Raw genomic sequence first — 23,065 nt, forward strand, 5'->3', positions numbered from 1 at the left:
AATGTATGTTTGGTCCTGTTGACCACCTGTAGTCAAACAGAATAGCCATTTACCTGACAATTAAGAGACATTGGGGTGATTGAATATTAAACTGAATATATAGGGAAATGATAGTACATTGACTACTTAGCCAATCATATGGATTTATTTGGCTAAAAGGACTCTTAGTAAAGTCATTAACATGTATGGTTGCTTTCTCATGATATGTAAAATCTAAGGTGATATAAACATAAAGAAAAATGCTAAGATTTAGTGGAGTTACATTGTTGTCTATGCATGTTCCTAGATAAATCTTTTCAAATGATAGGCAGAAAAGTGATAAATCTAAGGTGATATAAACAAGCCTGTTGGTCTTTGGTTACCCAAAATGAAACATCTTTTAAAAGGAATGACAAAGAACAGTTGTGAACTAATTTAATTTCAAATGTTTATTCAACCAAAAGTTGATACATGTACACAAATTTTTATTAAGAAAATACAAACATGAGGGTTAATAACAGAACTACAAGGGTGGAGGCAATCATATAAGTCCTTTAAACATCCTGAATGAAAGGCCTGTAAGTCCGACTTGCGTGGCATGTAAGTCCAACGTTCAACCTCACATATGTTTGTAGATTTGAAAATAAATATCTAATAAATTTTCAAAAATATGTTCTGTCATTGACGTTTTTAACCAAAACCAGGGGGTCAAAGTTAAATTGAGGTGATCTGGAGAAAGCCAAATAAGCCTTGAGGATAGATAAGGAGCATCAGAAAACAATATGTGTTATCCATTAAATTTTCTGCAACTTAATTGAAACTTAATCATATCACCAAAGAGATGAAAATCATGTTAAGTCTAGACCTGCTGTTGACCTGTCTTTGTAGTCATAATAATGTTGAGAATGAAGTATTGAGAAAGCTACTTAGTCAATATGATCCCAAACCTGAGATCTTTTCAGTTTACAAAAGAAATTGTTTTGAATTGAAACATAACTGAAATTTGATCTTCAAATGCACCATTTGCTCTTAAACTATGATCTGAAATGATACATAACTTAGAAATGTCTCTGACAAGTGGTTTAAGTCAAACAGTGTTGCATTTTGCCTTTAATAGGTTAAATATGTAAGTTCGGGTAAGGTTTGATGTTCTCAAATCTTTCCGGGCACAAAAACAGTTGAATATGTATTTTCGGGTAAGGTTTTGTTTTATAACCTTTCCGGGTACACTTAGATGTTTTATCTAAGTTTACTATTTTCGGGCATGTTTTGAAGTATTTGATACTTTTCGGGTAGAGATACTATTTTAGTCACTTTCCAGGAAAGCCTGATTGTTTATAATTGCATACGTATTTTCGGGTAAGGTTTGATGCTTTATAACCTTTCCGGGTACACATAGGTACTCTTATCTAAGTTTGTCTTTTTCGGGTATGATTTGATGATTTGAATTTTCTCGGGTAGACTAAACTGCTTAATTTAGTTCCCAGGCATACCTGATGTTTGAATATGATTGTCCTAGCAAGCTTAGTGCTAACATAGGACTGTTGGGCAAGCTCTTTAAATTTTTAAACTATAGTACACTTAGGTGTTTTATGTTTAATCTATTTCCGAGCATGCTATGTGTTATTTGTGATTATGATTTCTTTGATATTACAAGTGTTTTCGGGCAGACTTTGTCTTCCGGGCACACTTTATATTCCGGGTACACTATTGTTCCCTCAATATACTTGGTAATTTCAAAATTTGACTTTCCGAGTACACTGTCTGCTAGATATTATTTCGGGCACACTTTATACTCTAGGAAGGTTATTCGGGTATACTTTGCATGGAAAGCCTGTTCGGGCATACTTTGTACTCTTATGAAGGTTGCTCGGGCACACTGTTCATCAAAGTGTGTTTGATTGAATCTGTTTCTAATTTTGATAGGGTTTATGCTAGATTGAGTTACTAGATTTATATTTGAGAAATTTATTTGGGTATCTTAATTGATTCCTAGCAAGAATGGTTATTTGATATTTTATACTTGATTATTTAACTTGTGATTATTTTCTCAAGAAATCAGATATTTCGGGTAAACTTTCTTCATAATATCTTGATTTTAAATTATCTAGCTTGACCAAGCAATGTTTGTGAGTAACAAGGAATCGGGTAAACCTTATAAGATTACGAGAAAATGTTATCAAGCAAGGTTTATTATTCAATCGGGTAAGCTTTGTGTAAGTGGAAGTATACCAAGTAGACTTTGCAAAGGTTTACTTTTCCGAGTAAGGTTTGCTAAGCCTAAAATGATAAAGAATTATATGTTTTAAAATTGATTTAAAATATCAAGTGGATAATGTTACTATTTGACAGCTAATAATTCACAAAATGAAAAAAAACATTTAAAACCCACTTTCAAAATGTATATAAGAGGGAGTTAGGCAAAATTTTCAACATTACAATTCCCTCTCTCTCTCTCTCTCTCTTTCCAGTGCAACTGCTTACTCACAAAGAAACCCAAACCGACCTCTCGCATTCATTAGTAATCCAAACCCTAACTTGAATCAGCCCTCTAATTCCGACTCGGTAAGCAATAATAATGTGTTTTCCGATCACGATTAGACTATAATGGGCTTTGATTATGTATTTGATTACTAATATTTTGTTTATGTGTTTAAGTTATAAACTTGTCGAATAACATATATGGCAGAAGAAGAACAACCCAAGTATGTTTTTGAAAAGAAGCATAACATGTGTGCACTATTGCAAGTCACACCTGACAACAAGCCGGTGGCGCCAATGATTACATGGATGGCTCGATTAAATGTCAGTTTTGCTTTCACTGAAAGCCCTGTCATCTACAGAAATCATTCACTGGATTTCTGGAGATCTGCAAGACTGGTTGATGATATTAATGGCGGAGAATCGAAGCAACAGTTGCAAGACAAGAAATACAGGTCACTGAAAGAATGATCAGACGATGCTTGCAGTTACACGATGATGACCATAATCATATAAACTTCAATACAACACACCTGATGAGAATATTTGAAGAGACGATGGGTTATCAGGGAACTGTACATGATGGGCAGTTTCAAAAGGGGATGTTTCCAATGCTGTATAGATTTCTCATTCATCATGTGATACAGGGATTTGCTCCAAGAAAGGGATCATGGACTCTGATGAGTTGTGATCTAGCAAATGCCACTGTGGGGATTATATATGATTTGCCATTCAATTTCTCAAAAATGATTTTTGATGGATTGGTATCAAACTTGAAGAAGGCTGAGGTAGATAGATTTTTGCAGTACCCAAGGTTCCTACAGATAATCTTCAACCGTGAATTGCAAAATCTACCCACTATTGGCACTACACACCTACTGCAGAACCTAGACACTTACAGAAGAATCAGAAATCCAGGTGTGGCCAATAGATTTGACTCAAATGTTCCATTTGAGATCTTGCCATGGCTGTTGGACCATGACTTGAATGTGATGCCAGTGCCTGAGTTAAGCTCAGAGGAGGAAGGAGGAGATGATGTTGAGAGTGATGATGATGGTTCTGATGATGAAGATGATAATAATGATGGAGATGAAGGAGGGGATGGAGGAGCCATGATTGATGATGCAGTGAATCAGGGGGAGAATCAACCTATTCCAACTCCACCACAATCACCATTACACATCGACCAACCCATTATACCATCCCCACCACAAACTCCACCACATCAAACCACTCAATCCCCACCCCAAACCCTAACCATTAGCCAACCTGCAACTTCAACACAAACACCACCAACATTTAGCCCAAGTTATTCTGATCCATTTATCCCAAACCAACCACATACACAATCACCACACCAATCCATTTTCCAAACTCATACCACAACCCAAGAACAAACTGAAAATGAACCATTTTCTACATCACCGCCCACAACACCACCCACTGACAATGACTTATTGACCTTGTTAAAAGAAAATGCTGAGTTGAAGAGAAGGAATGAGGAGTTCACTATGGAGAATGTCTTCGTTATTAGATCAGTTGGTAAGGGCAAGAGTAAGAATTCAAGCCCCAGAGCAGGAGGTTGAGAAGACCTCAGCTGCCCCAAAACAGGGGGAGAATGAGAATATGCCAACTGTCTCTAGTATAAACGTTGCTGAAACTGTAACAGTTGTGGAGACTGCAGACAGTTTGAAATTAATTATGATTGATTATGATGATGGAGAGGAAAGTAGTGAGGAGAGGAGGATTGAGGATGATGAATATGAAGGTGATAGATCAGATGTTGGAGAGCAGGATTATGATTACAATGAAGAAAGAAATGATGAAATGAGAAATGTGGAAAGGGATGAAGAGAATGATGAAGAGAATGTTGAAGAGAATGTTGATGAGATTGAAAAGACAGATGTTGAGGAGAATGTAGCTGCCACTGACATAGCTATTGATGTTTTAACTGACATAGCAACTGATGTCTCAACTGACATACAGACTGATGAAGAAACTGAAGTAATGAATGAAGACGATGCTGCTACCGAGGAGTTGTTACTCACTGAACCAGAAGTTGAACACACTGAAACCTCCAAGAATGTAGAGCATGATGAAGAGATGGATAGACTAGATAGAGATATTGATGAAACTGAGCCTGAAACGGAAGAAGAGATCCAGAGAAGGTTGAGTAAAGGGAAGGCTAAAGTGACTGAAAAGAGTCTGTTAAGGCATATCCAGAAAAGGATATTTTGTTCAGAGAAGATGATGAAGCTGCTGCTGCTGCTCTAAGGGAACAAGAAAATATTTTGAGAGAAACAAGGGACAGAGAGATACTGGCTCAAACCATGGACCCTGTAGAGTTGGCAGAGCAGGAAACTTTGATCAATCAAGCCAATCTTTCTAAAGAAATTATTAAAGAAATGGCTGATCAAGATGTGATTGAGGCTCTGATAGATCTGAAGAGAAATGAGGAAGTTGACAATTCCTTAGCTATGGTGGTTAGCATGTTTAAAACCCAAAGTCAACAAGAAACAAAGTCAAAAGAAACTACTGAACCAATGAATCTGAATTCTGATATGATGGTTGAAGAGGAAATTGGTGAGTCCATGGCCTCAATGGCTGCAAAGAAATGGGCTCAACAGATTAAAGATGACATTAGACAAAATCCGGATGAATGGGAGTATGTGGATAATCCCAAATATGGAAAGAAATACTCAAGAAAAAGGGATAGACCAGAAACATTTATGCCAGCTGAAGGTACTGAGTCGGCAAAGAAAGGAAGATGGGATGACAAGAACAAGTACTTTGTTGAAACTCCAGGTGAAGATGCTAGTCCTATCAGGGCAGTCCCACTGCAAACCTTGCAACCAGGTGAAAAGGTTCAAGGTGTCCCTGATGTACCTGTTCAAACTGAATCAAACCCAGAGCATCCAACCTCAGATGAACCAAAGATAGATGCAGTTAATGTATCAACTGAAGAGGATGATGAAACTGATAATTCTGATGAAAACAATGATGATCAAGGGAAAGGAGGTGAAGCTGTTAATTTTGAATCTCCACAAGTTGAAATGACTAATGAGTAGAGAGCCAATATTGAGTTAAGTATGAGAGAAGCTAAGAGAATCATCCATTGGTTGTAAAGTTGAGGAGGTATGGCATAAGTTTTGAAACTTTGGCTGATCTTGATGATGATCAGTTGCAAAAGAGACTTGACAAGGAGATGGAACAAAAGAACAGAGACAGCCAGAAATTCAGAGAATATCTCAGAAGGCGCAATTATTCAGAGAAAGATTTGTCTCACTTCAACTTTGATCAATTACAAGATCTGTATAACAGTGAAAGAGAAAAGTGATTGAAAAGTGTGTAAGAGAAAATGAGAAACTTGAAAAGATTGAAGATTTGAAGAAAAAGTATGGAGGCATGTGTAGTTATTTGCTAGAAAAAGGTTTGAAGCCAGAAATTGTTGAGAACCTATCTAGAGAATCAGTATTGGACCAGTACGATAAACTGAAAAGAAAAGAAAAACTGAAGAGGGTCCAAAATGAGAGCTCTACCAAACAAGTTGAACCATCTGATGAACATCAGGCTAAAAGAAGAAGAATTCAGACTTTGAGGGAGAAGATGAAAGAACAAGTAAGAACAGATGAAACCCCAATCCCTCAAGAAGTGAAGCCTGAACCTGAAGATGAACCTTTTGTCCCTTGAGAGAATGAAGAGATGATCAACATTCTGAGGAACATAATGATTACTCAAAGGGGAATAGATGAAGCCTATATTAATGCCTTGGAAAATGAGGATTTGAAATACCTCTTCTATACCCAAAAGGCTGAATGGGAGAAAGCTCTAACGGAAGGTGAGAACCCCAGATACTATGCAGATGGAAGGTTTGTACCTGCTGGATTGGCAAACACTCCTGGCATGGCAAAAATGTTGCTCCGTCTGAAAGAACAAGGAGAAAATATTGTTGAACTTGCCAACCTTCCAACAGAAATGGTGGAGGCCATCTACATTAGAATTTTCAACTTAAGGCCTGGAAAACCAAAGAAGTCTATTCCCTTTAGGCCTCCAATCTCAAGAAGATATCCAAGAGGAGGAAGAGGTGAATCAAGTAGTTCTGCACAACAAAGAACAACAAGACCACAGTCAAATGTGGATCTTCCAAGAGAACTTTACTATGATTCTGTATCTGAATGCTTGAGAGTGATTATGGAAAGCAGAAAGCTAAGAGAGATAGTTGTGAGAAGTGACTTTTATGATTATACTCAAGAACAACTAGAAAGAATGGCAACACTTGACCTGTATGATTATAGAGAAGGAAACAAGATGGCAGGTAGGCAAATGAATGATCTCTCAAAGTTTTTGAAGAAAGAAACTGAACAGGGATTCCGGTTCTTAAAAGAAAAGAGAAGTTGGAGAATGATTCAACTTCACAGATCAAAAAGGTCAGAGAAGTTGATAAAAATGGACCAAGTTGAATTGTACTACCAAATGAATGTCAGAGACAGGAATCCAGTGTCAAACTTGAATGCATGCTTAAGCCTTGGAAGAAGAATGACACGCACCAACTATATAGTTCAAAGAAATGGCATCATAACTGAAGTGGAATACAAAGAAGATGTTGACCATTATTTGCTGAGAAACTCTGATGGAAAAATACTAGGGATTATCAAGAAGGATGAAGACTTGAATTGCTTACATGATGAAGATCTAATGGATATAAGGGACTTGGTTATACCAGAAGGTCACACTCATTACCAAGCCCTTAATATTTTTAAAATGAGAGTTGCATCAGTACTAACAAACAGAAAGCAAGCCGCCTACAATGAATGGAAGAGACAAAATTCCTAGATTAGGCTGTAATGTCTTCGGACAACCTTTTGAATATGTAATTTGTTTATGTTAATTGATTATGTAATTTGATTTTGATTTGATGTGTATTTCGACTAAGTGTAAGTAACCATAGAAATGTTTTGGGTCAGCTGAGGTGTTCCAATCTAGGGGAGATTGTTGGGTCAAGAAATTGACCTAAAAGGGGGATTGCTAAGTCAAAGACTTGTTCTATGTGACATATGGAAGATTGGAATCTTCTCAACCTCCTTATAATTCGCTAAGTATGGATCCGGGCACACCTTAGACCTCCGAGCAAGCTTTTACTTAGCCGGGCATGATATTTTGTCTTTCGGGCAAGGTTATCTTCTGGAAGTCTTCTTTTGTGAATATCCGAGCAGGGTTTGCAAACTTGTGTATTACCGGGCAAGGTTCACTAGTTTATGCAGATGCGAGAAAGGTTCACTTTATCAAGCAAGTTTGTTCTTCATAGCCAAGTAAAGTTCACTTCCGAGTAAGCTTTAGGCTAACCAAGCTCATGAAGCCAAGTAATTGGAAGACCAGGCAAGGTATTCATTAATAAGTATTGTCCAAGTAAGCTTGATGATTTAATGATATATCTCAAGTATGATCGGGCAAAGTTCAACTCAAGCAATGAACAGTGCTACCAAGCACACTTTGCAAATAAGCTATTCTCTAGCAAAGGGTTGAAGGGACCATTGAAGAACAAGGTTGCTCGTAAGGGTTTGTCGGGCAAAGTCTGACAAAGTCAAGAAGATTGAAGTCTACCCGGTGAGTATTTTACTTGGTAAAATTCTCTTCAAGAAAAGTTTACCCGGAAACTGATCCCGAGCACACTTCTATATTAACAAGTCCTAAAGGATGGCAGAGCATACTCGGAAATAGAATATTGATGCAAAGCCTACCCGGAAGACTTGTTTTACACTTAGGATTATTTCTGAATATGTAACATGAATATGTCTTATCATTTAAGGTTTCTAGAAGGAATGACAGCTGTCATAGGGTGGCATGCCTATAAATAGAATGTTTTATGGCACGCCGCCCAAGGCAGACATACACATTAATTGAGAGAGAATATTGTGTGTGACGGCTGTCTTAATATAGTACGAATAAAACCTTCCTTCAAGAAACCCTAAATCAATTGTCCACTTTGTATGATTTATATTATAAAATGGAAATCTTTTGAGTGAATCTTGTTTTGTGTTGGTTACCTTTGAATACTGATTAAGCAACCATATGTTTGTTATTGATTCCGCCTTTAACAAACGGTAATCTTTCTAAATATAGCAACCCGTCATCAACTCCTTTGTCGACACATCTATTTGTGTGAGTTATGGCATGATTTGAGTAAGATCCAGCTGAAATCGGGGACCTGACAGGTTTTAATATGGATTTTCTGGGGGAAGTGTTTATGATGAGGGATTGTTTTGGATGAAACATCATTATGCGGAGATGGGGACCTAGTTCTGGGGAAATTATTTTGTAAGGGGGTTGGTTCCGGAGCAATTGTTCAGTAGGGGGCTTTAGAAATGCAAAGTGTTGCTGATGGAGGCTCTTCCTCTCTTTATGGAATGGACCTTTCTTAACCACCCTATCCCCTAAAAGGAGCTTCTTCTTCTTTAGATGAGTTCTTGCGATATGATGTTTGCGAAGCTTGTTTCTTTAAAATCTTGCGGTTATGGCACTAATAAAATAACACTTTTTGAAGTTACTTTCCATATCTGAAACCTCCTTCATTGCTTATGGGTCTTATATTATGCCAGATAATTTGGTTCTTGTCCTGTTTACCCAAGTTGGTCAACGAAGAATAATGATACGACTTCCTTCTTCAGGGAAGGGACTTTCCATATCCCTTGTCGTTTGGATGGGGTTTGTTCCCAACCTTAGGAGAAAAATTGCGGTTCCTCATGAGGGATTCTTCCTTCTTGAAAAAAAATACAATCGAATCTGTATAGGTTGTTTCTCAAATTCGTCTCAAGATTTCCTGTGCAACAAACTCAAGAATTGTCTCCCGTATGAGGGGTTTGAGTATGCAATATAAGTCATATAACATGCAAAAGTTGGTACGACTTTATAACCTTTAAACAGAAAATGATTATTAATTCGACAATTGTTTCTAATCATCTTGTATCATTAGCTTGTTTTTAATATCCAATATATAATTTCCTTTAGCATCAACATTTTTATTTGTTTATTTACCATTTCTTTTAAGACATGGTTATAAATCAAATATGTTAAAAACTTGTAATGTAAAGTGGGTAGTAGGGGTTTGACCCTAGTTTTATTCCTATGAGTTGTCATGTCACTTTCTTACTTTCTGAATACCCATGTGGTCATGCTTTTCAACCCTTTTATTATTATCATTTTTTTCTATTTTACCATACGTACTTTTATAGTTCCACAATAGATAATAATATAATATTAATAATTTTAAAACTTCTGTAAAGGATGTTCGAACATTGAGTCTAACACCCGAAACCCTAATTTTATGAAAAAAGAACTTATAATAAGCTTTACCTGGGTTTTAATTTTACTTTCGCATATTTCTAAGCACTATTGATAATAAATTAAAAATATGCTATATGATACTTGAAGCTCTTTGTAGAGCCCCAGGTAGACACTCATATTTTCTCTTTTGTTAAAAGATTTTTTTTCGGACTTATCGATATTCTATCATCACTTAATTTTTTCCTTTGTTTGCAAAGAAACCTGGATGAAGCTTGCTTCCTTTCATATTTCCCTTTTGACTTATTTTGACTCTTTAAAAGAAATTTTTTTTGATGTGGATTAGGTTCAAAGCTTCAACGGTGACTTTGAACAGTTTTTTATTACTCATATAAGATATTAAAGTAAAACAAATATTATTATAACAAGTATGCGACTAGCATAACATGCTTTAAAGATTTAGGATATTTGAAACCTTAACATGTGTAGATCCGAAGCTCGTGTAGATTACATGAAAAGAAACAAATTTGATTATTTGCAATTTTCTTTCCGCTTTTGCTCTTTGGTGCATGCTCTCCTGGCGTCTTCATATGTTCGTATGAACTTCGGGGTTAACTTTTCAATACTCGCCGGAGAATATTTCAAAATTCTTGAATTTAAAGAATATTCCGAATAGCCGGAAAAATATTCCGGCGATGGAGATAACATCGGGTTAATGCTTGTCTACGGAAACCATGGACTGACAGTTTCTTGAAACCTTTTTCCGGCAAGACAGCGACAGAGGTGTCTTCAAAATTTGACGATTGTCGACCATTCTTTAGAGTCTGGGGGTGGAAACCTTTCACCGGAGCTTAAGGTCCCACGGATGGCGCCGCCGTTGAAACCCTAATTGAACCGGATATGATTGTGTGAGAGTTCGATGATGGGTTTTAGTGAGAATGATGAAGAAGATAAGAATGACCATTTTTTTATTATTGAAGGTTCTTAGTTGATTATGTTATGAGATCACAGTGAGAGTCAAGTATCGTGTTTTATTCATGTTGTGCATGAGTGTTACAAAAGGGAATGTGTAGATTTATAGAGCCTCCGGGGAATCTTTCCCTGGACCATTACAACTAAGGTTTAGCCTATTATCCGGCGGTCTTTTCTTCCTTCTGACTTTGGCTGGGAGCTCACTATTATCCGCTGGACATCTCTTGGTTTCCTCAGAGTACGTATGTTTTAGGTCTGCCCCCCCCCCCTCTTCAGTCCTCCAGTCTGGCTTTGTCGTTGACTCAGTCTTGTGTCTGAATATGCTCTGGGCCTCCTTGGGCCGGTCTCTGTCTTGGGCTTTGTTGGGCCAACTCTGGGGTATCCTCTTCACGTATCAACCTATCATCTTCTCCACATAACTCTACAGGCCTCCATTTTTACTCATGCAACTCTTTCCACAACGAGGCTTTAAGATTAAAGTCTCCATTACATATGTGACAGTGATATGACATTTTAACATAGTATTTAAAGTCTTTTCACAACAAATAACCTTAATACACATAGAATATTATACAATACTATTCACTTAAAATTAGAATAAAAGTATAATTCAACGTAATAACACACCAAAATAAAACATAATCCATAAGAACCATAACACATAACTTTAATTAATAAAAATACATTAGGATATGTTTAGAGAAAGTTAATTCAACCAGGCAAAACTTCATTAAAAAAACAAAACATTAAAAGAGATGATAGAAAAAATGACTTCCATTTGTAGCAAACATACCTAAAAGAATAGTTCAAAGGCAAAGGGTGAAACTTGTGAAAATTACCGAAACAAGTTGTGGCGGTGACATGATTTAACTTTTTTAACAGCGGAAAGCAAGCATACAAATAATATTACATACGTAGTACGTAAAACAGGAAAAAAGACACCATTAGACGCAACTAGTCATTTCAGCACATCTAGCCTAGCCAGCCAGCACTCTCTTGTTGGTTGGAGAGTGAGTTCGTTTGTTCATTACTATCTCTATATCTATATATCTTGTACCCCAAGATAATAATAATAATAATAATAATAATAATAATAATAATAATAATAATAATAATAAAACTAACACTCAAATCTCCAACCGAAGATTACGATTGATTGATAGTCAGTCCTGTGGCCTGATATCGGCAACTGCTGCTATTGCGCCGATTGATTCAGGAATAATAATAATAATAATAATAATAATAATAATAATAATATGGAGATTGATTCATCTTCATCGTCTTCATCTGAACAACTCAAAAACACTCCTCTTCTTTCTCCTACAGATCGTATACTTAAGGTACTACTCTTTAGCCCTAGTTTTCACCGCTATTTGAAATGAATGTATCTCGTTTTCTGATTGTTGCTTCACTATATGATTAGATTACTTTGCAATTTGTTGAATTTGATTCATTTTTGCTCTAAATTTCACGGTCAATTTTGCACAAATTCACCTTTTGGTGACTACTGGCTGTGAAATTAAAATTAAAATCTCTCTAGTTGGTTTTCGGTTTAGATGTATTAGAAATAAAAATAGAGTGAGTTAGGTTATCTTATTATGTTAGATCTTTTCACTCTAATGTTCAATTTTTTGTTTCTGTATTGTAGTTTGTGGTTACAGTGGTACATGATGAGTTAGCTTTCACTGGTTGTATCATATTAATGAACGGATCTCTGGTTATCTTTTTAGGGCTAAACGTTAATATTGCGATTTTAGTTCTAAGTATACACTTAAAGCATACTTTACATGAAAAAAAAAGGAATTTTTAGATTCTGTTTGATTTTATGAGAAAAAAAGGTTTTGAATGTAATCATGTTAAATTTTTTTTTTTTTTTTGGTATCAGAGGTTAGCTCTAATAGACGTTCCTGAAGAGAGCCTTGAGCATCTGCAATCTGGATTAATCACATATGTTAAAAGAAACAATTCCAGATTACAAGAAGTATTCAATGCAATCTTACCAACTGACGAAGAAATTGAGACTGCCATTGAAGCACAATCAGACTCCAACGTTGAAGATTTGCTTCACGAAAGCATGGTATGGTTGCAGTGGTTGATGTTTGAAGGGGATCCTGTTGACATGCTACAACGACTGGCTGTGATGAATGCTGGCAAACGTGGCGTTTGTGGGTCCGTGTGGGGCCAGAATGACATTGCGTATCGTTGCAGAACATGTGAACATGATCCCACGTGTGCAATTTGCGTCCCGTGTTTCCAAAACGGTAACCATAAAGATCATGATTACTCTATTATATACACTGGTGGCGGATGCTGTGATTGTGGAGATGTGACAGCATGGAAACGTAGTGGATTTTGTTCTAAACATAAAGGAGCTGAACAGATACAACCGCTCCAAGAAGATATTGCAAGAACTTTAGGTCCCGTTTTGGATTATCTTCTTTTTTACTGGAAAAACAAATTGAAATCTGCAGAAAGTAACCACCAAAACAAGCCTACTGGTGACGATAATGCTACGGAACCAAAAAAGGTAGGAGATGTGCTAACATCGGCAGTGGTGGGGTTACTTTTAGAGTTTTGTAAGTGCAGTGAAAGTTTGCTTAGTTTTGTTTCGGGAAGATTATGCTCTGAGGTCGATATGTTGGATGTTATTGTAAGGGCGGAGATGTTTCTAAGTACAGAAGTTGTTCGGAAGCTTCAAGAATTACTTTTGAAATTGCTGAGTGATCCTTTTTTTAAATATGAATTCGCAAAGGCGTTTCTAAAGTATTATCCCACAGTTGTTAATGAAGCTGTGAAAGAGTGTAAAGATTCTGTTTTTAGAAAGTATCAACTGTTACCGACGTTTTCTGTTCAAATATTCACTGTCCCGACTTTGACCCCACGTCTCGCTAAGGAAATGGATCTTTTGACCATGCTTTTGGAATGTCTGACCAACATATTCAGTTCTTGTTCTCGTGAGGATCATCGCTTGCAGGTAAAGTAGTCTTCTTTTTATATTCGCGTAACTTTAAACTTCCAGTATTTGTGTTTAATTAATAATTTGTTCACTTTTTCAGGTATCCAAATGGGGAAATTTGTATGAAACAACACACCGTGTTGTTGAAGATATCAGATTTGTTATGAGCCATTCGTCAATACCAAAATACATGACGTGTGAGAGGCGTGACATATCAAGAACATGGATGAAATTGTTGGCTTTTGTGCAGGGAATTAGCCCTCAAAAAAGAGAAACCAATATTCACATAGAAGAAGAAAATGAAAACATGCATATACCTTTCGTTTTAGGCTTTTCCATTGCAAATATCCATGCATTATTAGTGGCTGGTGCATTTGCCACTGAAGATGAATCAGCCTTCACTACTAATAAGCAGGATATTGATGAACAAGACACGTTAAGACACGCAAAAGTCGGAAGACTTTCACAAGAAAGCTCGGTTTCTAGTTTGACTGCACGGGGCACACCATTGGATTCTGAACCGAAAGCTGAAAGTATTCCAGTTTTAACTTCAATTTCATGGTTAATGTTCGAGTGTTTACGTGCCATTGAAAACTGGTTGAAATCTGACAATACCGCCAACACGTCCACTCTCAGTCTCTTAACTTCAAGAACAAGCAATGCTTCTGGTGGTAATTTCTTTCAGTTAAAGAGAACATTATCTAAGTTTAGAAAGGGAAAAACTATTTCTGCACGTTTTGGTGCTCATCAGCATGACACCATTTCTGCAGGTTTTGGAGCTCATGCGGTGGATGGAGATTACACAAACGAATTAGAGGCTTTGAGTTTAGCAGATTGGCCTGAAATTGAATATGATGTTAGTTCACAGGAGATTTCTGTACACATACCGTTGCACCGCTTGCTCTCGTTGGTTTTACAGAGAGCATTAAAGAGGTGTTATGGTGAATCTGAATCTGAATCATCTGCTGACTCATCAATTGTATCTGGTGATTTCTTTGGTCACGTGCTAGGTGGCTGCCACCCGTATGGGTTCTCTGCTTTTGTAATGGAACATCCTCTGCGTATTAGAGTTTTTTGTAGTGAAGTTCATGCTGGGATGTGGAGGAAGAATGGGGATGCTGCAATATTATCTTTCGAGTGGTACCGTTCGGTTCGCTGGTAGGAAAATAACAGTTAATTATCTAGTGGAAAGTTTGTTAGAAACTAATTTATAGTTTTTATTTTGTTTAATTACAGGTCTGAGCGGGGTTTGGAACTTGATTTATTTCTTCTACAGTGTTGTGCTGCATTAGCTCCAGCTGATCTGTATATTGCTAGAATTTTAAATCGATTTGGTCTATCAACTTATCTTTCTTTGGAGTTGGAAAGATCAAATGAGTATGTTTCGACTTGATTTGGTCAAATTTAACGTCTCTAATGCCATAGATTATGATGTAACACACATTATTTGATATTTTCAGGTATGAACCAGTTTTAGTGCAGGAGATGTTGAATCTTATTATACAAATAGTAAAAGAAAGGAGATTCTGTGGATTAACAACTGCTCAATGTCTTCAACGTGAGTTAATCTATAAGTTATCCACTGGAAACGCCACTCATAGTCAACTGGTCAAATCCCTTCCTCGTGACCTTTCCAGACTTGACCAGTTTCGACAAATTTTGGATACAGTTGCTGAGTACTCGCATCCATCTGGAATCAAACAGGTAACGGTTCATAAAATATCCAGTATCATGAACAAAACCATTTCTTTTTACGTATTGCATTATTATTATAACAAACAACAATCGTACCCGATAAATCCCACAAATAGCAAAAGCTATCGCTAGGGTCTTGGGAGGGTGTGATGTAGGCTGACCTTACATCTATCAATGGGTATATTACAATAATATTATATGTTTTGTTTAGGGGATGTACAAGTTACGTTTAGAATACTGGAAAGAACTAGATTTGTATCATCCTCGTTGGAGTTCACGGGACTTACAAGTGGCAGAAGAAAGATACTTGCGGTTTTGCAATGTTTCTGCATTGACCAATCAGCTTCCAAAATGGTCAAAGGTTTATCCTCCTCTTAATGGGTTAGCCAAAGTTGCTACATGTAAAACAGTTCTACAAATCATTCGAGCTGTTCTCTTTTATGCACTTTTTACTGATAAGTTGGCGGCATCGCGGGCCCCTGATGGAGTTCTTATAACAGCATTGCACTTGTTATCACTAGCTTTAGATATTTCTCAGGTGCAGATCCAATCTGCTGATGTGGGTTTTTCTATTCCACTTTTAGCCTTTGCTGGTGAAGAAATATCTACTGGGTTTAACGGTGGATATGATAATCAGAGCTTATTGTCACTTCTTGTGTCATTAATGAGGATAAATCAAAGAGAAAATGCGTACAGTTTTGTGGAGTCTGGTGGGTTTGACCTTTCTTCTTTGATCAAGAATCTTCTTCAGAAATTTGCTGAGCTGGATTCTGGATGCCTTAATAAGTTGCAAATGTTAGCACCTGAAGTTGTTAATCAGCTCTCTTATTCTAAGCCTAGTGGTGATGCAAGTAACAGCGATTCAATGTCAGATAGTGATAAACGGAAGGCAAAAGCACGTGAGAGACAAGCTGCAATAATGGTCAGTTCTTATTCACTTACAATTTTATATTTGTTTTTAAACCCTGAGTTTGAGTTCAACTATGTTACACACAGAAAAAAATGAAGGCACAACAGTCAAAGTTCATGGAGAACATGAATTCAACATCAGGAGGCTTAAATGATGCGAATGAAGCCGAAGAAAGTATTTCTGATGTTGCGAATGATTCAGATAAACACGAGCAAGTAATTTGTTCTCTTTGTCATGATGCAAGTTCCAAGTCTCCTGTGTCTTTTTTGGTTCTTCTACAGGTTGGTAACCCATTTTTTATTCCTTTTGTTTATGTTCATTTTTATTATATTGACATTGACTTCTCATTCTTATTATATGGTTTGAATTCCTTGTTAAAGAAATCTAGGGTTGTGAGTTTACTTGACAAAGGTCCTCCGTCATTGGAAAAAGAAATTCAAAGATCTGGAAAGGAGCAAGTTTCATACAGTGATGAAGATTTGAACACTCAAACTTCAAGCAGTTCAGAAACAATGATATCTTCTGAATTAATGAATTTAGTTCAGAATGCAGTTAATGAATTTGCTTCTACTGGTGAGCCGCAAGAGGTTGATACTTTTCTGGAGTTTATAAAAACCCGCTTCCCGTCTTTAAAGGATATTAAATGTTCTCACACATCACATGATAATAGTGGTCAACCGACCACATCTGCGGGTGATGCGTTTGAGGAAAATATGTACACGGAGATTCTGCATGCTATGGAAAATGATATGATAAAGGCTGGGGATTTTTCAGCTGATGGATGTAGTTCAAACGAATCTCTTTTACTTGCAAAGTACATTGCATCTTTATCTGATGAGTTATTAAATAATCCGTCACCTTCAGTTGGTGGGTCCCATAGTAAGGCACGACCAAGTTCAGTGACTTCAGGTTTTGGACCATCAGATTGCAATGGAGTTTATGTTTCTTCTTGTGGGCATGCTGTGCATCAGGAGTGCCTTGATCGTTATCTACGGTCACTAAAGGAAAGGTGGAAACCTTTTAAAAATGTTTTAATTTGCTAAAATGTTTTAATTATTATTATACAAGAACTTCAATGCAAAATGTTATTCTTTGTAGATACACAAGAAGAATTGATTTCGAAGGAGGTCATATTGTAGATCCAGATCAGGTGTGTTTTGTTTGATTTTTTTTATTTATAATTTCTGATGCCAATATTTTCTTATTGTTTACTATTTAATGTTTAGGGGGAGTTTTTATGTCCTGTTTGTCGAGGACTTGCAAATTCTGTGTTACCTGATTTATCTAGAGAAGGAGAAAAGGACAACAGTCAATTAAAAAGCCAATTTTTGTTCTCTTCGGATGCTAATGATGCTTTTCTCCTTAAACAATCACTCTCTCTTTTGCAAGCTGCATCTGATGTTTCTAGAAGGAATGAATTTCTCAAATCATTTCCAGTGCGATACAAACGAGGATCAAGCACCAATCTTGATTCTGTGATTCGTTTATTACATGAAATGTATTTCCTTGGAGATGGTAAAGTTCCGGGATCGAATCGGTTAAGTGACTCCGTCATCATGTGGGACACCCTCAAATATTCGCTTATATCTACAGAAATTGCTGCTAGGTCTGAAAGGACTTCCTCAGTTACCAATTTTAGCGTTGGTGCTTTATACGAGGAGTTAAAGTCTTCGAGTGGATTTATTTTCTCATTATTGCTTAAAATTGTAAACCGTACCCGAGTTCAAAATTCACTTGATGTCCTCTTAAGATTCATGTTTGTTAATAAATTTGCAAAAACTATATGTTGTGCTGATACTTTAAATGAGCAACCTGGTGACACCTGCAAAGTTGAAGGTATGTTTTCACGGATTATACAAAGTGAGTTACCTTATATTTTTTATAATATTAATCATGGTAAAGTTGTTTTTCAGAAAGTATAATGAGTATGTTAGAAAATGCTGACATGGGCAAACGAATCCCAGATATTCAATTTTGGGCAATGGCGTCATCCCCTGTGCTCGCATCTGATGCTTTTTCAACTTTAATGTGGATTCTATTTTGTCTTCCAGTTCCTTTTATGTCTTCCGAGAAAGCATTTTTTCCTCTTGTTCATATGTGCTATGTGGTCTCCATAACTCAGGTTGATTTACCAACTTTCTTTTTCTTTATTATATAAGTTGTCTATATCTTGCTTAGGTTTTGTTACTTGTTTTATTTCTCTCTCACAGGCTGTGATAACGTATTTTGGAAGAAATGAATCTATGACTGATACGGGCGGCCACGATTCTCTTATCACCGACATATATAAATTTGTGGGTGAACATGGATTCCTAAGCCAGTATTTTGTTTCCAACTATATGGATAATTCTCGTGATATTAACGAGACAATTCGTAGTCTTAGCTTTCCGTTTCTCCGAAGGTGTGCGATATTATGGAAGTTAATTAACTCTTCGACTTCAACACCTTTTGGTGGGACCCTTAGGCCATCACAAACATTTGGAGATAGAATGGATTATGCTTTTGGCATTCCAGAAGAATCTTCCGAAATTAATGAGCTGGAGAGGATGTTTAAGATTCCCACATTGGACGACATCGTTAATGATGAACTGTCACGATCCTTGGTTAAAAAATGGTTGCAGCACATCGCTAGGGACTTTGAAGTTAGTACTCCTTCAGGGGTTTTGCACTTAACCCCTGTAGTCCCATTTAAGTTAATGGTTTTGCCATACTTATACCAGGATCTCTTGCAAAGGTTCTTATTATTTTTACAGGATTTTTAACTTCTACTTTTATTTCAATTTCGGTTCATTTACCAGTGATTATGTATCATTAGGTACATAAAACGAAAGTGTGTTGACTGCGGAGCTGTTCAGGATGAACCTGCGTTATGCTTGTTGTGTGGTAAACTGTGCTCGCCAAGCTGGAAAACTTGTTGCAGGTTTGTTATGTGATTATTTAACAATGCAACCAAATTTTCTCTTCTGAATACGACCTTAAAATTCACGCGACTTGTTGCTCTTTAGGAATAATAAGTGCCAAACTCATGCGATGTCTTGTGGTGCTGGTACTGGAGTATTTCTCTTGATTAGGGTAAGCCTTAACACATTTTTTCTTCTGAACATATTTGTTCATTAACGTGCATCAACTGAAATGTGTTCAATTTGCACCTATCACATAAATGAAGTGTAAGCACAAAGTGGCCCATGCAAATAGGTCTAGTTTAAAAATTGAATTCTGAAATCAGATATCGGAACTTCATTTGTCTAGAAAACTACAATATTACTCCAAAGATCTGCACGCCAGGCACGCTGGCCATCTCCTTACCTGGATGCATTTGGTGAAGAGGTAACACGAAGTTCCACTCGTTACCTTTTTTAAAATTGTTTTTGTTTTAATATTTTATTTCATTTCTATAAATGGGCATCGTATAAAGTTATCTAATATTTATTCATTATCGTTAACTATATACTTATGCAGGACATTGAAATGCATAGGGGAAAGCCATTATATTTGAATGAGGAACGCTATGCAGCTTTAAGTCATATGGTATCATGAGTTCCTCTTCCTAGATCTCTAATTTTTCTGTCATAAAGTAATAAACTACCTTAATACCTTTTAGTTTTCAACAAACATGTCATTTATACTGTTTCTTGCCAGGTGGCTTCTCATGGACTTGATCGGAGTTCAAAAGTGCTGCATCAAACATCAATTGGTGCTTTCTTAATGCTTTAGATTGGATTCAGTGCATTTGAATTCTACCCAAGGTCTGTTCCTCACAAATTGCTCTTGTAGCTTCATATTCTTTTTCATATTTTCTCCTTATATGAAGTTTATGATTGCTAGAAACAGTTTCTGTTTTTGATATTTAAAACCTCAAAACTATGCAAGTGGAAATGCTTTCAGAGTTGGCTTTTGCTATTTTTCTTCTAGAATGGTCTTATGCATTAAAAGAAGTTTTAATAATTTATAGAGCATCATTTGGTTAGTTAACAGAAGGAAAATTCATTAAGTTATGAACATTACAGAATATGGCGAATGCAACAGTTTAGTTCCACGCTCCACAGTCTTAGTAGAATTCCTTTGGTTAAATACTTAAATATGTCATGGGGCTCAAGGAAATGTCTAGGCCCTCAATTTGCATCTTGTTTTTGCGCCTATGCGATTTGTATTTTATTTATTTATTTTTTATTTTCTTGAAAGAAAACTCACAAATTTACTTTCTTTTTACTGATCTTTTCTTTAGTAGGTCTAGGCATTGCAACACAGTACTGATAAGAGTGGCAGTGTTGGTGTAAACAACTGCATCTACCATTTTTGACACCGGATGCATCGTTATTTTCTAACTCTTATCTAGATTTAATCATTTGTGATTATAATGACAAAAGACAGAAAAAAGGGGGGGGGGGGGGGACTTGCTCAATGATTTTTGTTGCGTTGTTACACATTTATTAACAGCTTTTTTTAAAAATTAAAATAAATCTTATGCTTATATTTTTTAAAATCTAGGTAAAATAACAAAATGCATGTTTTTTTGCTTTATAAAGAGGAATATTTAGTTTTCTTAATTCTAGCTACTTCTTTTAGAACCCGGATATTTTTCCGTAAATTTAGAGATCTGTTAACAGTGCTCTTGTAGCTTTTGAGAAACTTACTGATATTTATAGTTAAAAGAATTATAAAAAAGAACTCCCCTTGTTAATTGAGAACCTATGTATTTGTTATTGGCAGAAATTTGAGACTCAGCTTTTGGTTTTTTGTTTTTTGTTTTTTGTTTTTCTTCAAGGTTTTCATTTTGGTCTTGTTCATTGGTTTTATGCATTTTTGATCCAGTTTTATGCTTTTTGTTATTTGGTGTGGTGGTGATGGTATATTATCGGCGAGCTGCTGTCGGTTCAGTCATAGTAAGTGGCGGTCGTGGTGGCAGTAACGGTGGTCAAAAGGTGGCACTAAAGTCATGGTGGTTGCTTTGGTTGGTAAGTGGCAATCCCACCATTCTGCTTTAACTCATTCTTCAGTGGGTCATTCGACCCATTGATTTATGTCTTACCCAAACCAACCCACCAGTTTGAACCAAGCTGGCCTTCTTTTGATTAGCAATATTAGATAAATGGAAACATCTTAAGAGTATATCAAAGATAAATATTATTTGATTTGGTTAGAATGACTTGTGATTTGATATTTTGTAGCATTTTGGGCAGGCAGAGGATTTGATAGTGATATTTCATCGTATGCAAGACCGGCCGACCTGGTGTGGCATGTTTTCTATCCACCAGAACTTATTTGTACAGTTATTGTAAATATTTATGAAATACCTATGCCTGAAATCGTGGAACGTTCAACTATGAAACGGACCGATATATAGTGACCACAATATCCTATGGTGGTGTAAGCGTTTGCAAATCTTTGATGTTTTCTTTATATCTTGTAGTGCGATTTTTTTTTGGTTGTGTTTGAAGTAGCGTATTGCAATTTTTGGCTTTTTGCAATAGTGATGGTGAAATTGATGGTTGTGTTAAAAGCAAAATAAGCATCTTGTAATCTCTTTAGTAGTAAAAAGGTAAACAAATTTTTAACTTTGGATTATGTGAGAATATGGCGAAGCATGAATTTGGAGGAATCTATATTGATATGGGGTAGAGCCGTAGAGGTGCACAAAATACCCGGTTCCGGACTAGACTTGAAACCGGTTCCTACCCGTACCCGATCTACAGGTACAACTTGGTATTGGGCTTTTCCTCTAACCAATACTTGGAATAAACTTGGAACCGGACCTGTTGGAAATCGTTTCAACTTTACCCGGTCAAAACTTGACCCTACACGAAACCTGGAAAACCTGGTCAAATACCTGACTATATCTAGAACCGTTTCCTACTCGACATGGTTTTGACTTTCGCTGGCGGTACCTGGAACCAGTTCTTTAATAATACCCGGTTTGTGAATCTCTATGGCACGCATAAATTTGATGCCACCAAATAAAGTGAATTCTTATATTTGTAGTAATCTCATTAACCCAAACCTAGCATGACTCACATGTTATTAAACAAGTATACAAATCAAACTCGATAACCCTGACCAATAAATTAAACATTCAAATTCAAGCTGTACTTGGCAGTACTTGACTTTAATTCTTATGCGAGCCGTTTCACACGTGAACTAACTCTGAATTATTATAACGAGTGTTGGTGAAAACAAGCATCGAGCATTTTTGATACCGAAGGCATCATTATTTCCTAACTCTATACATACTTATTCATCTGTGATGTATAATGACGAAATGGGTGTCAAGTTGCCTAATGATAACAAATATTTTGAAACGTTCCAACCAGTGGCGGAGTTTGGACTGAGGCACCGGGAGGGCCGGACTCAAAATGTATACAAAATCACAAACGAGTGGAGGAGGGGGGGGGGGACCAAAATGCCCTTGGTAAAATAAAAATAATAATAAAGAAATTAAGGAATACATACATACATGCGTAAACGGTAAACCAAATACAATGACACGTCTATACCCATTTGTTTGCTTAACAAACGCATATATTGTCACCCTAAGATACACGTATGGCATCAACATCAGTATACTTGTACACATTCACACCGAAAAACCATTTTCTAAATAACCGACCTATAAAACACAATCAAAATATGCCTTTTTTATATAATTGATATGGAAAGCTTTAAAACAATAGTCAAACAATATAAGCCAAGAAGAGCTTATTATTAATGAGAGTAAAGAAGGTTATGTATCTTGACATTTAAAAATATTGATTTATTGCCTTTTCTCTATATGCTATAGTATAGAATGCCACTAGTTA

General features: G+C 36.4%; 1 protein-coding gene across 5 annotated transcripts; it reads left to right on the forward strand.

Moving 5' to 3' along the window:
* Positions 1 to 11,920: 11,920 nt before the first annotated feature.
* LOC143558384 (E3 ubiquitin-protein ligase PRT6-like) lies at positions 11,921 to 21,671 on the forward strand. 5 transcript variants are annotated; one of them, XM_077047232.1, is made up of 19 exons: positions 11,921 to 12,050; positions 12,596 to 13,684; positions 13,767 to 14,337; positions 14,437 to 14,824; positions 14,903 to 15,043; positions 15,127 to 15,370; positions 15,573 to 16,283; positions 16,358 to 16,552; positions 16,652 to 17,280; positions 17,370 to 17,421; positions 17,498 to 18,107; positions 18,185 to 18,393; positions 18,482 to 19,005; positions 19,087 to 19,191; positions 19,277 to 19,343; positions 19,521 to 19,598; positions 19,731 to 19,799; positions 19,911 to 20,017; positions 21,084 to 21,388. In XM_077047232.1, exons 1-18 carry the CDS (start codon positions 11,967 to 11,969, stop codon positions 19,983 to 19,985), a joined length of 5,841 nt encoding a protein of 1,946 aa, XP_076903347.1. In that variant the 5' UTR covers positions 11,921 to 11,966; the 3' UTR covers positions 19,986 to 20,017; positions 21,084 to 21,388. The 5 variants fall into 5 exon arrangements, with proteins under 5 accessions (XP_076903347.1, XP_076903348.1, XP_076903346.1 ...); XM_077047233.1 differs by having other exon boundaries at positions 13,767 to 14,334; XM_077047231.1 differs by lacking the exon at positions 21,084 to 21,388 and adding an exon at positions 21,440 to 21,671 and having other exon boundaries at positions 13,767 to 14,824.
* Positions 21,672 to 23,065: the final 1,394 nt, after the last annotated feature.

This window comes from Bidens hawaiensis, unplaced genomic scaffold, assembly GCF_021521415.1.
Source record: "Bidens hawaiensis isolate Kalapana, Puna unplaced genomic scaffold, B.hawaiensis_p1.1 tig00019447_1, whole genome shotgun sequence".
Taxonomy (NCBI): domain Eukaryota; kingdom Viridiplantae; phylum Streptophyta; class Magnoliopsida; order Asterales; family Asteraceae; genus Bidens; species Bidens hawaiensis.